The sequence below is a fragment of the Mercurialis annua genome, linkage group LG5 (assembly GCF_937616625.2).
Source record: "Mercurialis annua linkage group LG5, ddMerAnnu1.2, whole genome shotgun sequence".
NCBI classification, from domain to species: Eukaryota; Viridiplantae; Streptophyta; class Magnoliopsida; order Malpighiales; family Euphorbiaceae; genus Mercurialis; species Mercurialis annua.
The window spans coordinates 44226954-44249964 of NC_065574.1; the positions used below are offsets into that span (position 1 = coordinate 44226954).

The 23011-nt window shown below is 30.1% G+C and overlaps 1 protein-coding gene across 1 annotated transcript; it reads left to right on the forward strand.

Moving 5' to 3' along the window:
• Positions 1-6724: 6724 nt before the first annotated feature.
• On the forward strand, positions 6725-9497 carry LOC126682321 (protein LOW PHOTOSYNTHETIC EFFICIENCY 1, chloroplastic). The gene has a single exon (XM_050377966.2). It carries the CDS (start codon positions 7034-7036, stop codon positions 9311-9313), a length of 2280 nt encoding a protein of 759 aa, XP_050233923.1. The 5' UTR covers positions 6725-7033; the 3' UTR covers positions 9314-9497.
• Positions 9498-23011: the final 13514 nt, after the last annotated feature.

Here is a 23011-nt window from a genome sequence, read left to right on the forward strand (position 1 = left end):
GACGGCAGGAAGCCCAGTTTTTGGAGTTTGACACGCTATCAATGACATGGATCTCTGATAGGCCACATAAGAGTAAAATTGCTAAAAAACGATTATATAATAAAATGATTAGAACTAGAATGTGGGATGAGATAAATTCTAAATTATGCTTAAATTGAAGAAAACAAAACAATTAAGGTGATGATATATGATGACATTAACCCTAATGAATATTATATTTCAATTAAAAGATAGAATCTTCGAAATTCAAAGTACATGAAATTAGTAAAGATGGTGATAATAATTAGTAAAATTGAATTATTTTGTGGATCTATTATATATAAACAATAATAAAATTATGTTATTTTTATTTCTAAAATTTACTTAGTATTATTATATAAAACTTAAAATGTTTATTATATTTTTAAAATGAGTTATTTTAAACTCTAAATTAAACAAATTACTGCCTCAAAGATATGTATTTTTGTAGACACCTTCGGACAGGTAAAAAGTGATAAGGAACTGAAGCGTCCAATGATGGTTTCTAGAGAAATCTGTCCGGATGACGAGCTTTCCGTTTGCTTGCTGGAATCTAAGCAGGCGTAATCTGTGCACAGTTGCAAACTTGGAGGATTAAAACGTAATTAGGCGTAAATAGCCCATAAAAATCCAAAGAAATTGTAATCTAAGTCTAGAAATTGGATTAATTGTCATATCTTAAAAGTTTATGGGCCAATTTGCAAGTTTTATGGACTGAAATTGCCCATACCCAAACCCATAGAGTCGCAAGAGTCGTTTTTAATACTTTCGGGCACCAAATAACACTTTTATACATAGTTATCATTTAAGTAATTAATTAATACGAATTTAAGAAGTAAAAACCTAAGATAAATAATTTAAATCTAATCCTAATCCTAACAATCTATCACTTAACACTATTTGACTATTATTGTATATCTAAAACTTTAATTAAGAGAATTTAAAATCAACTTAACCTCTAGCTAATCCTAGGTCACACCTAACCACTATAAATACAACCCTTAATAAGCCTATCCAAAAGTGACACACAAACCCTAGAAAATTAGACAGAAAAATCGGCCACTACCCTAGAATAGCAAATCCGAAGTTTACACCACACACACACATAAAATCACATCAATTCCGGTCTTAAAAACAGTAAAACGCATGTTAATTTTCCAAGAACGCAACATCCGCACTCGAACCTGGATTCCGCATCCACTTCGCCATTAAACGAGCCAAGAACTCAGACCGGTAATTCTGAGGACCCTCTTATTTTGTTCCTTTGATTTACCATTGTATGCCATGAATATCATAATTGCTGTGATTGTGTATTTTAGGGTGTATGTTAGCTCATGTGTTGATTTTAGCCATAAAATTGCCATATTTAGCTTAATATTTAAATTGTCAAATTGCCATGAAATCGATGAAAAAGCATGTTGATTACTGATTTAATGTGTCTAATGTATTTAAATCCAGAAGCCCAGTAGATTGTAGCTCTTAGAATACATGTTAGGTGTGATTTCAAGCTTATTTGTCATGAAAAATCTAATTTTGAACTTGCTGCACCGAAATAAATTTTTGTTTAAATGAGCTTTAAACATTCTGATAATGCTATATTTGGATTGCTTGTTCGATTATAGGCGATTTTGACTACTTATGCATGAGAAGCAGATTTGAAACGAGTGAGAACGAAGCAAAATAAAAATCCCAGAACTGTTGTCAAAAACTGCCGCCGCCGTTGTTGTAACAGGCGGCGCCGCCAGAACAAAGTGGCGATGCCGGCACTGTAACCTGCCGGCGCCGGCAGTCACACCGGCGCCATGTTCGTCGTTCATCAGCATCTCTAAAATCGCTTCCCAGATCTTCCAGACTTCGATCCAAACTTCAAAACGTGTTTCCGTGCTCATCCGGACTCCAAATCAGACCCAGTTTGAACCCAGACGTAGCTAGTCTGATGTAATATTCTGTATTGTAATGGGCTAGAACTGATATAAAATGGATCCAAAATCCAAATATGTAACATAGTGTATAAACTGGCCCACGAGCCCGAGGCTCAGTAAACCAGCAACTTCCAGAGCCGATTCAGGGCCAACCCGAACTTGAAATCGACTCCGAATCAAACCAGTAGAACAGGATCGACGCACGCACAACTCTCATGATCTGACCGAAAGCCAATTCCGACCAGACAGATGGTCAAAATCCGCGCGAGTGCCAGGCACTCAAAAGTCAACGAGGTTGAAAAGTATTCCTAACCTTGTATATATATCCAACTGCCCCTGAGCATGCCAGCACTGTTTACCGCTTTTCAAAAGCATTCCAAATCAAATAATCATCGGTTAAATGACAAATCACCTAAAATTGGCCTATTAATGCAATTTCAGCCCATCACTTAGACATCGTAGGATTAATACGAAAAAGTAGTAAACGGTTGTATAGGTTTTTCAAGACTCACCTAATAAAATCAATCACACTTACACATACGGTTTTAAACTTTGTGCATGTAATCAATTCAGACAAGACAGACTTATGCTATTTGCTAGAAACCTCTAAGGTTAGATGTGTGTTAATTAGGAGTACTTGCTACTTGCCTTAAATGCCAGTCTAGATCGAGTCATATGCGGGTCAAAGTTTACTGTTTTCATCCCTGTTTATTTACAGCTTTTATCTCCTGTGAACTGCATATACTGTCGAGATGAGATAAAAACGAATATGTCCAGTAAATAAAACCGGTAACAAATTAGCCAAACGCAAGAGTCTCGTGGAGGTGCATGAACCCTAGTCTTTGGTCCGATGCACGATTATCTTACCGGAGGCGAGTAAGGTTATCTTGTCGGTTAAAAGGCATTTCCTAGTTGAACTAGGTGGCGACTCCATTTTTCAAACCATTTCCAGATCGAGAAGTCAGCCATAAGCCTTGAGCGAGTGGCCCCCGAACCCCTCTCCGCTCACAATTTGACTTTTTAAAAAACATTATTTAAAATAGAGCAAATTACGCTAAGGTTCTTGAGGTATATCATAATTAACAGTTTGATACCTATTGTTTCAAAATCCTACTCAATGATCCATCACTTTCAATTTCGTTAACTATTAGGCCCCTCCATTAATTTCGACACTTACTTTCTAAACGATTTGGTATCTCACCTTTAATTTCATGAACGATTTGGTATCTCACTATTAAATGATTTGGTACTTTAGTTTCAATTCCGTTAAATGATTTGGTCCCCCAAATTAACATAAGATTTTCCTAGTTAACCAAATTAAAACTGAAGTCTATTTAGCAGACTTCTGAAAAAAAAAGAGTACTAAATTATTAATTATGTTATATCTCAGGGACCTCAGTGTAACTGGCTCTTAAAATATTGTGTATAAAATTTAATTTTTACAATTTTAATAGATAAAAATAATTCATTTTACTTTATTATTTCAAACAAAATAAAATATGTAAAAAAGTTTTATAGTTTAATTTTAAATTTATTTAATTTTTAATTAAAATACAATATTTACTTATTAAAATAATAAAATTGTCACAATTAGTCAACTTTTATAAATTTAGGAATCAATTGCTATTTTGTTTTCTTTGCTTTTTTAACACCGATTAGGGACCAATGGCTATTTTGGAACTTTTTAAAAGACTAGTTTCGAATTACGTGCTATGCACGTGGCTCGTAACGTAACTCGTCAATGTATATATTAATAAATTTTTTATAATTATATCAATTTTTTATTTATAATTAATATTAAATTAGTTAAGAATTTCTGTAAAAGTAAATATAATATATTCAGTTATTAAAAAAAATTCATACTGAATTTATTCTTCTTTTGGTTTTATAATAACCATAATTAACTTAATTTTTTTAATAATATCTTTAAAAATAATAAGATTGAAACTTAAATAATAATATATTAACCAAATACAGTGTTTTAATTTTGTAGTTCAATCAAACTAAAAGATAGGTATTCCTACTAATTTAGAGACAATTTAGTTACTTTTTACATACTAAACCTAAATTGGAGATAATTTAGCTACCTATTCTAATTAGTATTTTAATTACAATAGTGATTAATTAAATAACTAATTAGTTAATGACTTAAAACCTTTATTTAGTAATAAACTGAAAAGGATTATTCAGTAAATTTACCTATCCCCCCCCCATCCGTGCTTTTATATATAGTATAGATAAATGTTTGTCTGTTTCATACCGAATTCACCCATAGAATTTATATATTTACATAATTGAGAGAATCAACGAAACTATCTCATTAATTCTCATCAAATATAGCATTTATATGAGTTTCTTTTCTTTAAAAACACTTATTAAAAAAAGAAATAAAAACATTATCATGAAATTATTACTTTTAATTCAAATTAATTTAATTCATAAATCTTAAAACTCTATACATTTTATTTTAAAAAAATGTTTTATCTAATATATATTTACTATATCAAATATTATTATTAATTGAGCATTGTCTTCGATTTACAGGTTATATAAAACATTTTTATAGTTTTTAACTTTTTTAAACTAATTTTAATTCTATTTTTTAATTATCTTTTAAATTTTATTCATCTAAAATATCTAATTCAATTACTATGCAAACATTCTCTTAAATACTCTATTTTAATATCATAGTTAATGTAACCAAAAAATTAACAAAAGTCTCATATTCAATTTTAAAATGGTCCACTTTAAAAGTTATATTTTTAGAATATTTTTATATTGAATTTCTCTTTTTATTCTGCCTTAAGTCATCTTAGATAAATTCTATGGAAAATTTTACTATCATTAATAGGGATAAAACATGAAAAAACATGGAAAACAAAAATAATAGATGTTTTTTAATTTGTGTGTAAAAGCAAATGAGACTTTTAAAATAGGACGGAAAGAGTATTTAAATAAATATAAAAAATTAATGAAATTTTCAAATTCAACATTTTTCTTTTTTAATTAGAAAAATAATTTATATAAATTATTAAAAATAATATTATATCAGTTCCGCACAATTGCGCGGGAAAATGACTAGTAAAACATAAAAGGTCTATAATCAAAAAATAACCTTTAAGTTTAGGGGTAATTTTCACCAACTGTCCTTGAACTTTCGTCTCTCTCTCCCGATCGTCTCTGAACTTTAATTCGTACCCCAACCGTTCCTGAACTTTAATTTCATATTCTAAAGGTCTCTAACATCATTTTTATGGTAACTCCGTTCAATATGTTGACCTGAAAACGTGACTAGGCGCCTAGGTGATGCAAACTAAAAATGGTAAGATGACGCCTATGTGGAGAAATAAAAAAAGAAAGACGCCTAGTCACATTTCCAGCTCAGCGTATTCGACAGAGTTATTATAAAAGTGACGTTAGATATCTATGGGATATGAAATTAAAGTTCAGGAACAATTGAGGTACGGATTAAAGTTCAGAGACGGTTGCGGAAGAGAGACGAAAGTTTAGGGACAGTTGGTGAAAATTACCCTTAATTTTATTGTATTTATATATAAAAGAATTAGATATTAATATATAACAAAAAGGGTTTAAAAATAAAACATAGGTCTAACATCGGAAAAATATTTTTAATTTTTTTTTTGCATGTGACAATTTTAAATATGTCTAAAATAGGAGTTTTTTATATAAATTTCTCCTTAGTATATTAGGAGAATTTGTCAAAATACTCCGTTTTTAATTTTATTTGTACAAAATACTCTTATGTTTGAAAATTTATTTTTTACTTCATAATTAAAAATACTCTATTTTTGTAACCAAAAAATTGTTTTTAAAAATACTCTATTGTTTTAAAAAAAAATTGTAAAAACGGTTGCGACACAATTTTATAAACCGTTTGAAACCGTTTAGAACTTTTTAGAAACAATTTCAAATTATGTTTTTAGTAATTGTTTAAAATTGCGAAGTAAAAAAATAAAACATGAGACACGCTAAGTATGACTAAAAATTTATAGTTTGCGAGTTGAATTTTGCAAATATTTTTATAAAGATATTTTTGTAAAGATTCCTAGTATTAATGTCATTAGGTGAACAAAGGATCAATTCCCCTCCTCAACATGGCACGGAATATCAAAAAAATCATTTTTGAAGAAATTTGATCAAATTAACCTACAACTTTATATTTAGCATTAAAAAGACATTTCCCTCTCTCACTCCCTCGAGTGAGATACACTCTTCATATAAAAATGAAAAAAGTTTAAAAAGACCTTTAATATAGACACCTATTTTAAGAACAGGTAAAAATTGATATGAGACTTAAGCGTCTAATTGGAGCTGGTGATAGATTTTTGATTTAATTAGAATATAAGGTTTAATTAGTGTTAGTTAGGATTTAATTTATGTTTAGTTAGTGTTAATATATGATTAAAATTCGTAATTAGAAAATCTCACTTTTTTTTGTGTGTGTTTTTGTGTCAGAGGGGGGGGGGAGCTTTTTGATATTAAAGTTCTAAGTTGCGGGTCTATTTAATCTAAAAGCCTTTAAATAACATTTTTGATATTTCGTGCGAAGTTGAGGGGGTGAATTCATCCTTTGTTCGTCATTAGGTAAAGAGACTAAAGACTTGAATATCAGAAATAGGCCCCAGTACAAGACCACAAACCTAGTTTCATCACGAAGGCTTTATCCGGCCCACAAAAATGCTTGAAACGACGCAGTATTTATCAGTGATTTTTCCACTTCTTATTTTAATTTTAACTTTTATCATAGCTGATTTTCCCATTCTGTTGCTCAGTCCTGTATGGTCAAGTGTATGGCTACGAGGATACCACAGCAGCGCCAAATAATACACAGAATCGAACATTTTCTTATCACTTCAGTTCACTAAAGCTTTTTGCCAGCAATTCAGGTACAAAGTTCTGAACTAATTTTACTAAAGATTGTGTTTAATGTTTAACCAGAGACACTAAGTCCACTATTTTTTTCTGTTTCTTTTGTAATTTGTCAAAAATACTGCTGTGAAGAATATGTTATATTGTTCTTTAACTGAATTTAGCGTCCCGGGTCTTAAATTTTCTGCTAAATTATATTGAAAATGCAAGTTTTAAGTATGTGGTCCTTAAAAGGTGGCCTCTGCATAGTGCCCCAGTTGGATGTTGAAGTGAATTCCCTTTATTTTTCAAGTATAAAGAGGAGGAGGAGGAGAAAAAGATACAGTCTTTTTGATAATGATTATCATGGTACAAGTTCAGATGTTTTAATGGTTTCTAGTAATTTGAGATGTGGTAGAATTGGAAGTTGTTTGAGCTTACAATTTGATGTGAAAAGACTGAAATTTGTGCTCTTTTGTCAACCAAAGAAGGGTTCTTTTAGGTCATCTGTGGCCTTTGCTTGTGCATTGGAAAAACAAGAAATTGAGGGTGAATTTCGTAAAGTAGAATCTAGTATCGATGATGGTTTGTCCGGGAATAGTGATAAGGATGATGTTGGTTCTCGTAGTTTAGATAGAGTAGAAGATAGTTATGACGATAATAATTGCGAAGAAGAGAATAGAGAGTTAGATTTTAGAAGTGATGAAGAAGAAGGTAAATATAAGTATAGGAGGATTGATGTTCGCAATCTAGCTTGTAGCTTGCATTCTGCTAAAACGGCAGATGATATAGACGAGGTTCTTAAAGACCAGGGTGAATTGCCGCTTAAAGTTTACTCATCTATGATTAAGGGTTTCGGCTGGGATAAGAAAATGGAGTCCGCCCTGGCTCTCGTTGAGTGGCTCAGGAGAAGAAAGGAACTTGGTGGTCATGCTGGTCCAAACCTTTTTATTTATAACAGCTTATTGAGTGCAGTGAAAAAGTCTGAACAATTTGAAGAAACGGATAAAATCTTGAATGATATGGCTGAAGATGGAATAGATCCTAATGTGGTAACTTATAACACTTTGATGGGTATTTATGTAGAGCAGGGAGAAGCTACGAAGGCCCTTGATATTCTTGAGGAGATACATAATAAGGGCTTTACCCCGACTGTTGCTTCTTATTCCACTGCTTTGCTGGCTTATCGAAGTATGGAAGATGGGCATGGAGCTCTCGCATTCTTTATAGATTTCAAAGAGAAGTATCTAAAAGGTGAGATTGGAAAAGATTCTAATGAGGATTGGGAAAAGGAGTTCGTTAAGCTCGAAAACTTCATTAGTCGTATTTGCTACCAAGTGATGCGGAGGTGGCTTGTTAGGAATGACAATTTTAGCACCAATGTATTGAAACTGCTAGCAGATATGGATAAAGCTGGGTTTCAGCCGAGTCGAGCAGAGTATGAGCGCCTAGTGTGGGCTTGCACCCGCGAAGATCATTATATTGTTGGAAAAGAATTGTACATTAGGATCAGAGAGAGATATTCTGAAATAAGCTTATCAGTCTGCAACCATCTAATTTGGTTGATGGGAAAGACTAAAAAATGGTGGGCAGCTTTGGAAATTTATGAAGACATGTTAGACAAAGGACCGAATCCGAATAACTTGTCTTCTGAGTTGATTGTTTCTCATTTTAATGTCTTACTTACTGCAGCTAAGAGAAGAGGAATTTGGAGATGGGGCGTTAGGTTATTAAACAAGATGGAAGATAGAGGCCTTAAGCCGGGAAGTAGGGAATGGAATGCAGTTCTTGTTGCTTGTTCCAAGGCTTCGGAAACTTCTGCTGCTGTGCAAATATTTCGTAGAATGATTGAACAAGGCGAAAGGCCAACAATTATTTCCTATGGTGCGTTGCTTAGTGCCCTAGAAAAAGGTAAACTTTACATCGAGGCAGTCCGCGTGTGGGACCATATGCTTAAGGTCGGTGTGAAGCCTAATGTGTATGCTTACACAATTATGGCTTCAGTTTTCGCTGCACAAGGTAAGTTTAAATACGTTGACGCCATAATTCAGGAGATGGTTTCATCAGGCATCGAACCGACGATTGTAACATACAATGCAATAATCAGCGGATGCGCACATAATAATATGGGTAGTGCAGCATACGAGTGGTTTCATCGTATGAAAAATCAGAATATGGTACCGAACAAGATTACGTATCAAATGGTGATTGAGGCTCTTGCAAAGGATGGTAAACCCAGGCTTGCATATGAACTATATTTGAAGGCTCAAAATGAGAAACTTGACCTGTCTGCAAAGGCTTATGATGCAGTTGTGCATTCTTCTGAGGTTAATGGGGCGACTATCGACGTAGATGTTTTAGGACCTCGACCACCAGAGAGAAAGAAGAGAGTGCAAATCAGGAAAACTTTGACAGAATTCTGTGATTTGGCTGGTGTTCCTAGGAGAAGCAAACCATTTGATCGACACGAAATTTACCCGTCACAAGTAGAAGGAAACAAATAACTCTGGTTCGATTACGAACTTTGGGTTATAACTATATTCATTTGTATCTTTGTACATTATCTTTGTAAGTAGCTGAAAATAGTTGCAGCTTCTAGTAGTAAAATTATAGCACAATGTTTATTTGGCATAAGTAACAAACAAATCCTTGCAGTTTTTACAAAGATGAAGTTAAACTCTTTTATTATTTTCATTGTCATATTAGCCCTCAATGTTTTAAACCGGTGAATAAAAGTGTTAAAGTTGAACACCGTCATCGATTAACCCTTTATGTAGAAATGCATAATCACTTGTATACAAGTCTTATAATAATTAAAAAAATGATGAAATGTCATAATTTCTTTTTTCAAAAATTTATTTATAGTTTACCTTAATTTTATCATCTTTTTATTAGAGGAAATGATACTCTATACGCTTTTTTTTATTTTTGAAAATACCTCGTTGTCTTCTATATGGACAAGCGTGCGCTGTTTTATAATTTTATTTGCACAAATACGCCTTTACTTTCCCATTCCATTAATAACATAATATCTCTTACTTAATGATTATGCCCTGACAATTTCCTTTTGTTGCTCCAATTATTTCTGTTTTGTTTCTATTCCTCATTTATGTTTAGATATTATTTTCTATTCTCTATTAAATTTTGATACATGCAAAAAAAAAATTATTTTTTAATTAATTAGCTTGAATTAAAATTCAGAATTATTTAATTTATTCTAATATTAATGAAACACTTGTTATTTTATATTTCCAAATCATTATTTATATATTTATACACTTGTCATTTTAATTTCTTTTTATTTTAAAGTTTTAAAATTGCTTTCATCATAATTTTTTTTATCTTTTTTTATTATTTATATAGTTTGAAGTTGCTCTATTACATTATCGTTTTTTTATTAAATTTTTGATTGTCCGTCGATTGCTTTTTGATTTCTCTTTAGTTGATTTTTAATTATTGATCCATTTTTTACAATAAGTTTCTATATTCTTGTTTTTATGAATTTTATATTTCATATTTTTTAATTTGAATTTAGTTGGTTTATTTGTTTTTTTTTAATATCAAATGTTCAGATAAGGAAAAAAAACTATAAATTTTAAAAATTTTAGTAGATAATAAATTATGATTCTTTATTTTTCATGTTTTAATATTTATGAAATTTTCTCATTTAAGTTTTTTACGATACTTTTTTATAATAAATCTTGTTTAGATATATATAATCTATCAAAGAGTCCCTGTAATTTATTTGTATATCACTATTCAAAAAAAAAGATTATAAGTATGAATATTTATGTATTTTAAAAATTCTTTGCAATTATATTTATAAAATAACATTATACTCCCTCTGTTCCGTAAAAATAGGCAAAATAGAGTTTGCACATGAATTAAAAAATCATGATTAAAGTAGTTATATTTTAATAACTTACAATAATAACCTTAATTTAATTATATAAATATTTTAAGTATTATTAATTTATATTATGGTAAAGGTAAATATTGTGTTGGAATTGTAATTAAATCTTGAAAAGATAAATTTGTTATTAATTTTTATATTGTAAAATGTGATAATTAATAATGATTTATAGAATGTAACAAAAATGGTTGAAATTGATTAAGGTTAATATTGATATTATTCAAATTAATATAGTAACTTGGCCTATATTTTGGAACGTCCAAAATAGCCATTTTGGCTATTTTTGTGGGACGGAGGGAGTATTATCTTTATTTTTAAAGATGAATAATTGTTTCTCAATATTTTTAATTTTCTTACTTTTTAATTATTTTGTTGCTTGCTCGTTGCTTTATAGTTGCTCGTGGTTGCTCTGAAGTTGCTCGCTGGTTGCTTTGCTATTGTTTACTATTTTAAAAATACATGTTGTATAGATATATTAATCTACTAACGATTACCTGAAATTTACTTCAATATTACTATATTAAACAGTAAAGATAAAAAGTGTTAAAATCTACTAATGAGCTACTAGAAATTTACCAACGAGCTACTAACAAGCTACTTAAAAATAATTTAACATGTTGAAAGTAAAAATTATTTTTATATATGCAACTAATACAGAACACAATTAATATAAATTAAACGATTTAAACATATTTAGTTATTATATTTCACTAATAAATTACATATATTTTAAACACCAATACGGAATTACATAGTAATGATACGCGTAAAATGATTGTCATGCTCATCTTTATTTAGGAATATTCCTACATTTTTTTTATTATGTTTGTACGCTCCTTATTTGCTGCATCTAATCTGATTTTTAAAATTTTTACGCTTTTTTATTTTTCTCCTTTTAGGTCTTCAACACATTAATTTTACACGTGACTATAATAGTTTATTTAAAAAACGACACAAGCATTGAAAAAACTACCAAAAAAAAAAACAAATTAAAAAAATAAAAAATTATGTTAAGAAGAGTTATGTTCCTTAAAAATCTAAGATAATGTTGTTTTATTTTTATATTCTCATTGCACATGTGTAAAATATAATTGAGTAGTACAGATTTTAAAAATATTATTTATATTGTTCATTTTATAAAAAAAATAGATGATATTTATAAATAACAAAAGATAAAAAAAGATTATATTATTTTTGTCGCATTTGAGAAATTTTTTTAGGACATAATATTTGCCACTTTAAAGTTTCAAAAAAGTATTAATTGCTATTTTTAAAAATTTATTCCTAATAATAAATAACTTAGTTAAGGTTAAAAAATATAGTCAAATATAAAAATAGTAGTAGTAATTAATATAGACAATTTAGTAAAAATATATGTAGACATACTTATTACTTTCTTAGTACATGTGAAATAACCAAATTCGATAAATATTATGGCTCGGAGATAATAGTACACAATGACTTGATAAATTAATGATAAAATGTAAATAAAAAAAATAAAAATTTTAAAATGATAAGTGTTTTAGTGTATAAGACAAGTATTTATATATAGAAAGATAAATATTTAAAAATAAATAAGTGTCTGATAATATAAATAAATTTATTTTAATTTAAAAATTAAATGTAACTATTATAATAATAATGCTAACAATTTTTTTAATTTGAATTTAAAAATTGTACATGTAAAGTTAAAACAAAAACGAAAAAAGAAAGTGAATTGGATTAGGTGTGACCAGCGCACAGATATTAATTTGGATTTTTGAAAAGGAGTATAAATGAAAAGCAAATTTTATGGGCGTCTATGTGCAAACAAATAGGCAAAATAGAATGTTTATATAAGAAGCCCGTTTAAAAAAGGAGTAAATGTGCTAATGTTTTAGTAGAAGAGTATTTTTAAAAAGACCAAGCCCAATTCAAGCATTTATGAAGAAAGCCCTTTTTATTATGTCTAAACCCATCTGGGGGCCCTGTACAATTCACTTTTTTTTTCATCTGATCCATGTACTATATTTTCACTCGTCTGAATCATGTACTTACCCTTTTTTGTTTAAAAGGTCCTTTTTTAATAGAACCATCTGTGTGTGTCTGCTCGCGGCTGTGTTTTGTTTTTTGCTGATTAGGACTTTTAAAGAAATAAGATTTAAAATGGTTGCGTTTTGTTTTTTTGCTGATTAGGCATGAAAATAATGATGTGGCATAATCTTTTCTATATGTTAATGATTTGGCGTATGAATAAAGGAGCCGAATCGCGTAGACGGAGAGCAGACGCGCGGATGGTTCTGTTAAAAAAGGACCTTTTAAACAAAAAAGGATAAGTACAGGGATTTAGACGAGTAAAAATATAATACAGGGATCATATGAAAAAAAAAGTGAACAGTATAGGAGCCTCCAGATGGATTAAACCTTTTATTATCTATTCGGCTTAACATCTAGAGGCCCCTGTACTTCATACCTTTTTTTCCCATAGGTTCTTATAGTTCATTTTTGTATTATCTGATCATTCTACTTACCTATTTTCGATTTTTAGGTCCTTTTTGAATTTTTTTCAGTCCCTCTGTTTACAATTTTTTTTCCTTCAGTCCTTATACTTACAATCTTTTTTTCCTCCAGTCACATAAAAGAACTGGAAAAATTTTAAAAAAGACCTGAAAAATAAAAATAGGTAAATAGAGGGACCAGATAATATAAAAATAATGTATAAGAATTTACGGGAAAAAAAGTGTAAAATATAAAGATCTTTAGATGAGTTTGGCCGCCCAAGTTTTAAAATGCTGGTTTGATCAGAGTTGAGAGTTGTAAGAAAGGATTTTCTCTGAACGCTGCTGCAGCCACCAATGACCATCCCATCAACATTCGACATGTCAAATAATGTTGGTCATATTGTATGAACAAAAAATTGAAAAAATCGGAATCTTTTTGCTTAAAGAACACATTGAACAAATTACTTCAAAACACTCCTTTTCTAGTCTATCTTTAATTCCTTATCAGCAATAACTCATTCATTATACTGTTTCAGAGGTAATTAGGGTAGATAGTAGTGGTAATTGATAGTTCAACCTAAACATCCGACTCAATTTAAATTAAAAGATTCATTCATGTAATGAGTTATAATTCAAATCGTATAAACGATAGACAACAAACTGTTAGTTTATAGGTTTAAATTCTCTCACAAACGTTCTCCCTTTCTAATTATCAAAAACAAATCATTCATTTTTATCTAATATAAGTTTCATTCATTTTTTTTACGTAACTCATTTTTATCTTAAAATATTTCAGATAAAAAAGCTTAAAAGAAGGCAAAATTGAGTAAAATTTCAAATTTAATAATTTCTATTTCATTTTTGAATAGCAAAAAAATTAAAAATTAAAATTTCAAATTCCAAATATAAGATTTAGATACTAATCAATTACAAATATTATTTATTTATTTTTAAAATAGTTTAAAAGAATTTTAAATATTAAAATCAAATCAAATTTGAACTTCTTTATTTTTTATTTTTCAAAAATTAAATTGAACCAAAATTTTACAGGATTTATTTTCTTCAAGCCGTATAAAACCGGTCAGTTTGTCGATTTTTTGGTTCAGTTATTTTAATTCAATTTATATTAGAACTTAACCAAATATTTTCATGTCCGCGATCAAACTGAATCAAAAGATATTTTTTTATAACTTCAAACCAAAACGAAAGGAGTCGAACTAATCCAAGATTGTTTTATTTTTTTCAAAGCGGAACTGAATCAAGATTTTATAGAATTAATTTTTTTGTGTCAAATATAGAATTAATTTTTTAAATCAAAATAAACTAGTCGATTCGATTATTGAGTCTGGGTTTACATTAAAAATTAACTAAATAGTTTCATGTTCAAAACCAAACCAATTTTTATATAATTTCAAATAGAAACGAACTTAAAAAATTTCATTTCTTCAAAATTAAATTGAACCTAATTAATATTGAAGAATTATTTTTTCAAACCAAACCGGTCGGTTTTGTCAAGTTTTTGTTTGATTATTTCTGTTCGGTTTATTTTATAATTGGTATACTCCGCAACATTATGATGTAAGTTTTCAATGTGTGATGTATGATCCGTCAAAATCTCGACTGATACATGGTGTATTTTGTAATAATTGGCATTCGAAGTATGTGAAATTTATATATGAATTGATCTAATGAGAATATAGATTAAGGAGTTGTATTAAAATTGAAAGGTTATACGACAATAACGTATCCAGGTGAACTAAGATTATATTTTGTTAATAGATTTGATTATTGTTCAGAATTGAATTTTGTATGTTTCTTAAAGTGAAATGGATGTTTTATGAATGAAATATGAGATGATGTAGCGAGTATACAAATAAGGATTATATCGAGGTCGTTTCAATTATTTTTAGGAGTTACTTGAGATAGAATTCGGATGTCCCACAAAAACTGAAATAGTTTGATGAAACGATGATCTCCCTCAATCTAGCGGTGCGATTTGGATAAAACTAGAAAGAGGGATTCCTTATAGGATTAGCTAAAGATTCACCAGAGCGTTTTGCAAACAGAGTTGTATTGAAAGAATGTGCGAGTGCACACTAGGTCAATGTCGAGGTCTATAAATACGGCCTTCACGATGAAAGGACGCTATTTCTCATTTTTCATACATGTTTTAGAGCCTAGGAAACCTAGAAATAGGCCTAGGTGAAAATCTAACACACGAACAATTTCAAATCAATAGAAATCATTGATAAAACTGAAAAGTACCTGCATCGAAGATCGTTACGTGAAATTGTGGAAGTTTTTTATTGTCAAGTTGAAGCTCTTGCTGTTTTCTTTAAGATTCTTAATTCAAATTGTTCTAGGAAGTGAAGAGACTATCTTGGAGGTAAGTTCTAGACGATTTGATAGTTGTTTAAGGATTTATGTCAAAATCAATGTCGAAATTCTAACTTTGGACGAATCGGCGATTTAAGGTTTCGAATACCGAATTGGTATGGGTTTTGTGGTGTGAATTATCATTTAATTCTTATGTGATGTTAGTAATGACAAGAATTTACTAACGTTTTCGATTTTTAAAGGAAAAAAAATAACAAACTTGAAGCGAAAAATAGCTGAAAAGGTCAAACGAAACTAATAGGTATTGTATTAAAGTGAAAAATATAAAAAATTAAATTGATTAAAAAAAATTGCTAAAATTACAACGAAAACTTAAAATTAGACCACTATTATAAAAATTAAAAATTTTGGATGAAATTAAAACCCATAAATTTTTATTTATTTTATTTATCATTAAGCCTTATATCAAACACGTATCATTTCTCAAAAAACAAAAAACACGTATCACTTTATATATTGATTTGTTATGTTTTACAAGTGTTGATCAAAGACAAGAAAGTTAATGGAAGTGCTGTATCACTTTATAAAAGATTAATATTATGCAATTGAGATTGATAACTATAGGCATGAGTTGTTCATATCTAACAAAATGATCTTAACAGACTTCACCTATTGTTTGTTCAATTTGGTGGATCTATATATATATTTAGTTAACTCTTTAGGTTTTAAGGTTCAATTCCATCAATTTAATTACCTAAAATAAGTCTTATTAGTTTAGAATGAACTAAACAACAAAGTTATCTCTTGAGGATTTTCTTTTCTATCAAGAGAAGAAATTCTAATATAAGAATTAGTAGCTAAAGTGGCTAGCTAGATTACTTAAAAAATAGGCCTAATGTCTTAAAAAAACCCGACCTTTTAACCCCTTTTCAATCATATCCTAACGTTAAAAATTTGTCAATTTTACACTATTTTGTATTTTTGTGTTTCAATTGTACCCTGAAAAATTAAATTAACGTCTTTTGCGTTTGGAAATTTGTTTAAAACATTCTCCATGTCTCGCATATATTGATTGTATATTTTTAAAATTTATTTAAATTTAGTTAAATTAATTAAGAATTTAAATTAGTGTTAATTTGATTGTGGTTTTCAGTTAGTTTTTAAAAATAAAGGACTTATTTGTACTTTTTTGGATAAAAAAGAATTTAATTTCATATTTAGACTTAATTAATTGAATGATTTCATCATTTAAGTAAAAAAATTAACAAAAATTAAAATATTGGGGTATAATTGAAAACGGAAAATTCAAAAGTGGGTAAAATTGACAAATTTTCAACGTCGGGGTGGAATTGAAAAAAAGTTTAAAGGTGAGGGGTTTTTGAGTGATTAGGTCTAAAAAAATATGTTGGTTCATGAAATAAATAAAAATTGAATGAGAAAATATTTTTTTTCTTTAATTTATGAAGTAATAAATTCTATAATTTTTATAGAATAATTTTGTAGACGAATAATAAAAAATAACTATTTTATGTTAAAAAAATTAATTACTCTATTTCATGTCTATTACAATGCATGAAATAAAAAATAGCCATCTAACATTGACGCACCATATGGTATTTTTAGATTTAATCATCCCAAAAAAAAACCTACATTTCGACTTTTTGTTATTCATCTCAAATTTTAAAAATCATTGAATTTTATTTTATTTTTAAATTTTTATTTTAAATTATATTCATTTTTTAAATTAAAATCTATCACTCTAAAAAATGTTTTAATAAATCTTTCTCGTGTGAAACGTAATCTAAATAAACCTTTAATATTTTAATAAGTACTAAAATATTGACATTGTATGTCAAATATGAAGGATAATTAAATCTTTTAAAAATTTATTTTAGAAAAATAAATAAAAATTAGAAAATAAAATAAAATTAATGATTTTTAAAGTTTAAAATATAAATTAAAAATATATTTTTTGAATGTTTAGTCCATGTTTTTTTCATATATATATAATCTAATAAGGGCAAAACAACCTTTAGAAATTAACATGTTAGCAATACCAAATAAGGATTAATCTCGATAAAATACTAAACGTTTGAAGATTATGTCAGTTATAATCAACCTTTCAAAATCGGCTAATTTATTTCATTTTGGAATTTTTAAATTTTTTTCTAGCCATCGTGCACTAATCAAAAAAATTGTCATTCATGAATGGGTTAAACTAGCCGATTTCAATTGATTTCGCTAGTAAAAATTACAAATATCACATATCATTTAAAATCAGCTATTTCAGCTCATTCACGAACGACAAACGTTTGATATTTTATTAGAACTAGTTTCGCATTACGTGATATGCACGTGACTCGTAACGTAACTCGTAAATAAATATATTAGTAAATTTATTATAATTATATCAATTTTTTATTTATAATTAATATTAAATTAGTTAAGAATTTAATATTAATTAATTTAAATTTATTTTTCTTTTGATTTTGTAATAACCATAATTAAATAATTAACTTAAATTTATTAATAATATCTTTAAAAATAATAAGATGGAAATTTAAATAATAATATATTGACCAAATATAATATTTTAATTTTAGGCCAAATGTCGTAAAAAGGCCAAATCTTTCATAAAAGTTTCACAAAAGTCCTGACCTTTTAATTTTATCGATTTTGACCAAAAACAAATTATTTGGTTTCAATTGTGGCCAACTCTCAATTTAATTTCAATTTGCCTATGTGACGCCTATGTAGCATGCCAAATATTGAAAGGTCAGGACTTTTGTGAAACCAAATAATCCATTTTTGGCCAAAATCAACAAAATTGAAAGGTCAGGAATTTTGTGAAACCAAATAATCAGTTTTTGGCCAAAATCGACAAAATTAAAAGGTCAGGACTTTTGTGAAATTTTTGTGAAAGATTTGGCCTTTTTACAACGTTTGGCCTTAATTTTATAGTTCAATCAAACTTAAAGATAGGTATTCCTACTAATTTGGAGACAGTTTAGTTATTTTTTACATACTAAAAACTAAATTGGAGATAATTTAGCTACCTATTCTAATTAGAACTTTAATTATAATAGTGATTAATTAAATAATTAATTAGTTAATGACTATAAAACTTTTATTTAGTAGTAAACTGAAAAGGATTATTCAGTAAATTTGTCTGTCTCCCTCCCCCCCATCCGTGCTTTTTATATATAGTATAGATTAACCCACCAAATAATGTTATTCAAACATGAAATGTTATGAAGTAATACAATTGTAAAGTACTTCGTTAATCAAATTTAGGCAAAGTTAATTTATCTACTCACAACTTAAACGTTTTTGCCAAATATACGATCTTTATATCTTATCAGTTTGATTAATCATTTTTTAAATTTTTGTCAAATATACCCACGACTCATTTGGAGCTGATATGGCTCAAGGTGGCATGTTCACGCAGGATAAATTTTGTATATGTAAAAAACAATATTGCATCACATTAGTTCAACAAATTATGGATATATTTGGTAAGAATAAAAAATACGAGTTAGATTTCACAACGATAATGTATACCTCTAAGTTCCTGCCAATCATATCATGAAAGATGGCATTCATTGCTCTTTGATAGGTAGCTTCAGCATTTTTGAAGTCGAAGGGCATATGACCACCCACTCAAAGATTTCAATAGCACTTGGACATCTAAAAGTTGTCTTCCAAGTATCATGTTCTGCAATAAAAATTTGGTTAGACCCAAATTATGATCAGGCATTGTATCAATAAAACAATCGAATATAGGCATAACATACATATCTTTAGGTGTGGCGGCATTTAAATTTCAAAAATCAATTAATTCTCAGCTTACCATTTTTCTTCACCACACAGAATATGTTTGCATTCCAATCAGTGTATTTTACTATTTTGATGAAATTATCTTTAGTTAATTTTTCAATCTCCTTCTTGACTTTCAGCTCCACCTTTTTTGACATCCTCTTAGGCAGTTAACGATGCAGTTTGAATTCAGGTTTGATCGGTAGGCGATGCTCCACCAGATTTCTGCTTAAGCCATGCATCTCTTTATAACTCCAGGCGAAACAATCTTTGAACTCCAATATAATTTTTTTCACATGCTCTTTCAAATCTTTATTTAACAAAATACTAATAAAAGTAATTTTGAGATTTTCAAGTGAACCTAAATTTACCTCTTCCGGGAAATCCTGTACCTCTACTTTTACGTCGTCTAAAGTAGGGTGTGCTATCTCTAGATCCTCTAACTGAATCTCCATATCATCTTTAGGTTCTCTTTTATACAATAACTCTTCCCTTGTTCACTTTTATCATATTTTCTCTTCCTACTCTGTCTATCAAATGCTGCACATGCCCTCTCCATATGGCCGCTACAGCTGCTGCCAGTTCTTTTGTGGTGTATTCAATCATCAACCTCTTTTATGATTGGTTTCATCATTGGCCGATAATAAGGCACGATAGAAGTAGGAAAAATATCACCTATGTAACTTTCTAAGTAATGATCATCTCTTCACTTCCCATAAAAGCATATTTGGGGTCACCGTTCTTCTTTTTTCAGCAAACTTAATTGGCCAAATTCACTATCATAAAAGCGTGCATCAATAACGTCTGTGTTGGCCCCGAAGGGTTGGTTGTCTGCCCATACAAGCTTTACATCATCTTCATTCCATAAAGTTAGAAATTGATGGAGGGATGATGAGACACACGAATTCGAATGAATCCAATCTCTCCCTAAGAAAACATTACAAAGAGCAGATGTATGGACAACAAAGAAAGCGGTAAGAGAAGATTTTTTACCAACACGAGTTTTCATGGGCAAAACACCTACCGTTCTCATACTTTCTTAAGTAAATCCAGTGACTATGACTTTTGTTTCTATAAGATCCTCCTCTTTCCTCCCAAAAGCTCTAAGCATCCGAGCAGGTGTAATATTGACAGCTGATCCATTGTCCACCAAGACCCTCTGTATTGGCTTACCCTGAACTTTGACATACAATGGTTTTATATGCTTTAATACTTGAGAAGATGGTTTCTCCAAAATCACTTTCTTAGGCAAATATGGACCATTAGCCTGAATGGTTAATCCAATATCCTGACAATGATTTTCTTCTTTTGCCCCCTCGGATCTTTTGACATCAATTAAATCTTCCTCTCTTGCTTCATTCTTAGACAGGAAGATAAATGGTAAAGTTAGAGAAGAAATATTGCATTCAAAAGGAATAGGGATTCCGCCTATAAAAAATTCTTTTCTTTTGACTTCTGGAGTACTTTCATTAGAATCTTCATCTTTGTAGCGGCTCCTCAACTTCTTGAACCTTGTTATGAATAAGTCTGCAGGTTCTCCAACCTTCAGAGTTATTTTTGAAATTTCAGCAATTGAGACCTCAAGCTCTGCAACGAAAAATTGAGTGTGAAATTTCCTTTCCATTTCCTGCCAAGCAAAAATGGAATTTCTAGGAAGAGTGGCATACAAAGTATGCTCCTGTAAGTGAGTTAGGAATTAATCTCAACTTAAGATTTGAAAAATCAAAAACATTTTCTAATTCTCCACGTTGTATGGTAAATCTTGCTACATGTTCAAGCGTTGATTGGCCTTCATCTCTTGAAAACAAAGAAAAGTCAGGAACTCTATAACCTCTTAGATATGGATTATCTCTGTCAATTACTTCAAGATATGGTTTGTGGAACTCTAGCCTTCCAATTTGCCTTAAGCCGGGACCATAGAGTTCTTGAACCATTCCCTCACAGTATTGTTGGATATGCCTCATTTTAGACTTGTCCCACATTGTTTAGAAAAGGGACTTGTAATTGTTGAGCTATATACATATAGTGTAGAAATCCCACATTGCTTAGGAGTGGAAGGGTGAGGACTTCCTTAGCCTATAAAAGGGAGTCTCCTCTACCCATTGAAACTCATCCCACAACAAGCCTTATTAACTCCTAAGGCTTAGTTGGTTCTCTCTCTAGTTTGTATTCTGTTACAAACAATTAGTGGAGTATTTTGGGCAGTGCCCGAGGATGTAAGCCGGTCATTTCTAGCTGAACCTCGTTAAAAGGTTGGTGTTCTCTTTATTGTTTATTTATTAGCTAACATTCAGGCTAGTTGGAGTTATATATTGTGAAGTTATTTATATCGTGTGAAATTCTGTCTAAGGAGTTTGGTATTTAAGTGGTCCGCTTGTGACCCACCATTCTTTCCTGGGAATTTTCCGGTATAATTATTTAGCACTACGTGACTCGCTAGCGTAATCGATTGAGCTTCCGCAACAATTGGTATCAGAGCTAAGGTTCTATCCTTGGCATATCGGTTAGCTATTAAATAAAAGTTGGAGCAGAAATGTCTGGAAGCAAACGTCTATCCACGTTGATAGCTTCTTCTTCGGGAAGAATGGCAATGTCAAATGCAAGAATTGCGGTGGAGATTTTTGACGGTACAGGACATTTCGGCATGTGGCAAAGTGAGCTTCTAGACGCTTTATTTCAGCAAGGTCTAGATGTCGCTATTGAAAAAGAGAAACCAACAGATGTTGATGAGAGAGAATGGAGTAGCATCAATCGTTTAGCATGTGGTACCATTCGGTCATGTCTTTCCAGAGAGCAGAGATATCCTTTCTCAAAGGAAACATCTGCAAGTAGTTTGTGGAAAGCATTGGAGGAGAAATTCTTGAAAAAGAACAGTCAGAATAAGCTTCACATGAAGAAAAGGCTGTTTCGGTTCACGTATCTCCCAGGTACTACTATGAATGAGCACATCACAAATTTCAACCAATTAGTAGCCGATTTGTTGAATTTGGATGTGACGTTTGATGATGAAGATTTGGCTTTGATGTTGTTGGGATCACTTCCTAAAGAGTTTGAGTTTCTTGAAACTACTCTCCTTCATGGGAAGGTTGGTGTGTCTCTTAGCGAAGTTTGCGCTGCATTATATAGTTATGAATTGAGAAGAAAAGATAAGAAAGAAAACACTAGTAGTGCAGCAGAAGCTTTGATTGTTAGAGGCCGTTTGAAAAGCCAAACAATTGGAAAGGAAGGGAGATCAAAATCCAGACCAGAGAAAGATGAATGTGCTTTTGTCGAGAGAAAGGGCATTGGAAAAGGGATTGTCCCAAATTGAAGAATAAAGGCAAGACTGATAAAGAAAAAGCTGAGTTTGCTTCGAATGTAGCTGAGTGTGACGACGAAGATTCAGATCTTTCATTGGTTGTTGTGTCATCGGTAAATACTCCTATTGAATGGCTTCTAGATTCGGGTTGTTGTCATCATATGTGTCCCAATCGGGAATTGTTTGTTGACTTCAAAGAGCTAGAAGGTGGAGTTGTTTACACAGCAAGTGGCAATCCTTGTTTAACAAAAGGAATTGGTTCAATTCACTTGAGGAACCATGATGGGTCAATAAGGATTCTGAAAGATGTTCGCTATGTACCGAGTTTTACGAAGAAGCTCATTTCTGTAGGAGTCCT

Bases quoted from the DNA above. Each gene is read 5' to 3' on its own strand.
- LOC126682321 (XM_050377966.2), top strand. From the start codon at position 7,034: ATGCAAGTTTTAAGTATGTGGTCCTTAAAAGGTGGCCTCTGCATAGTG.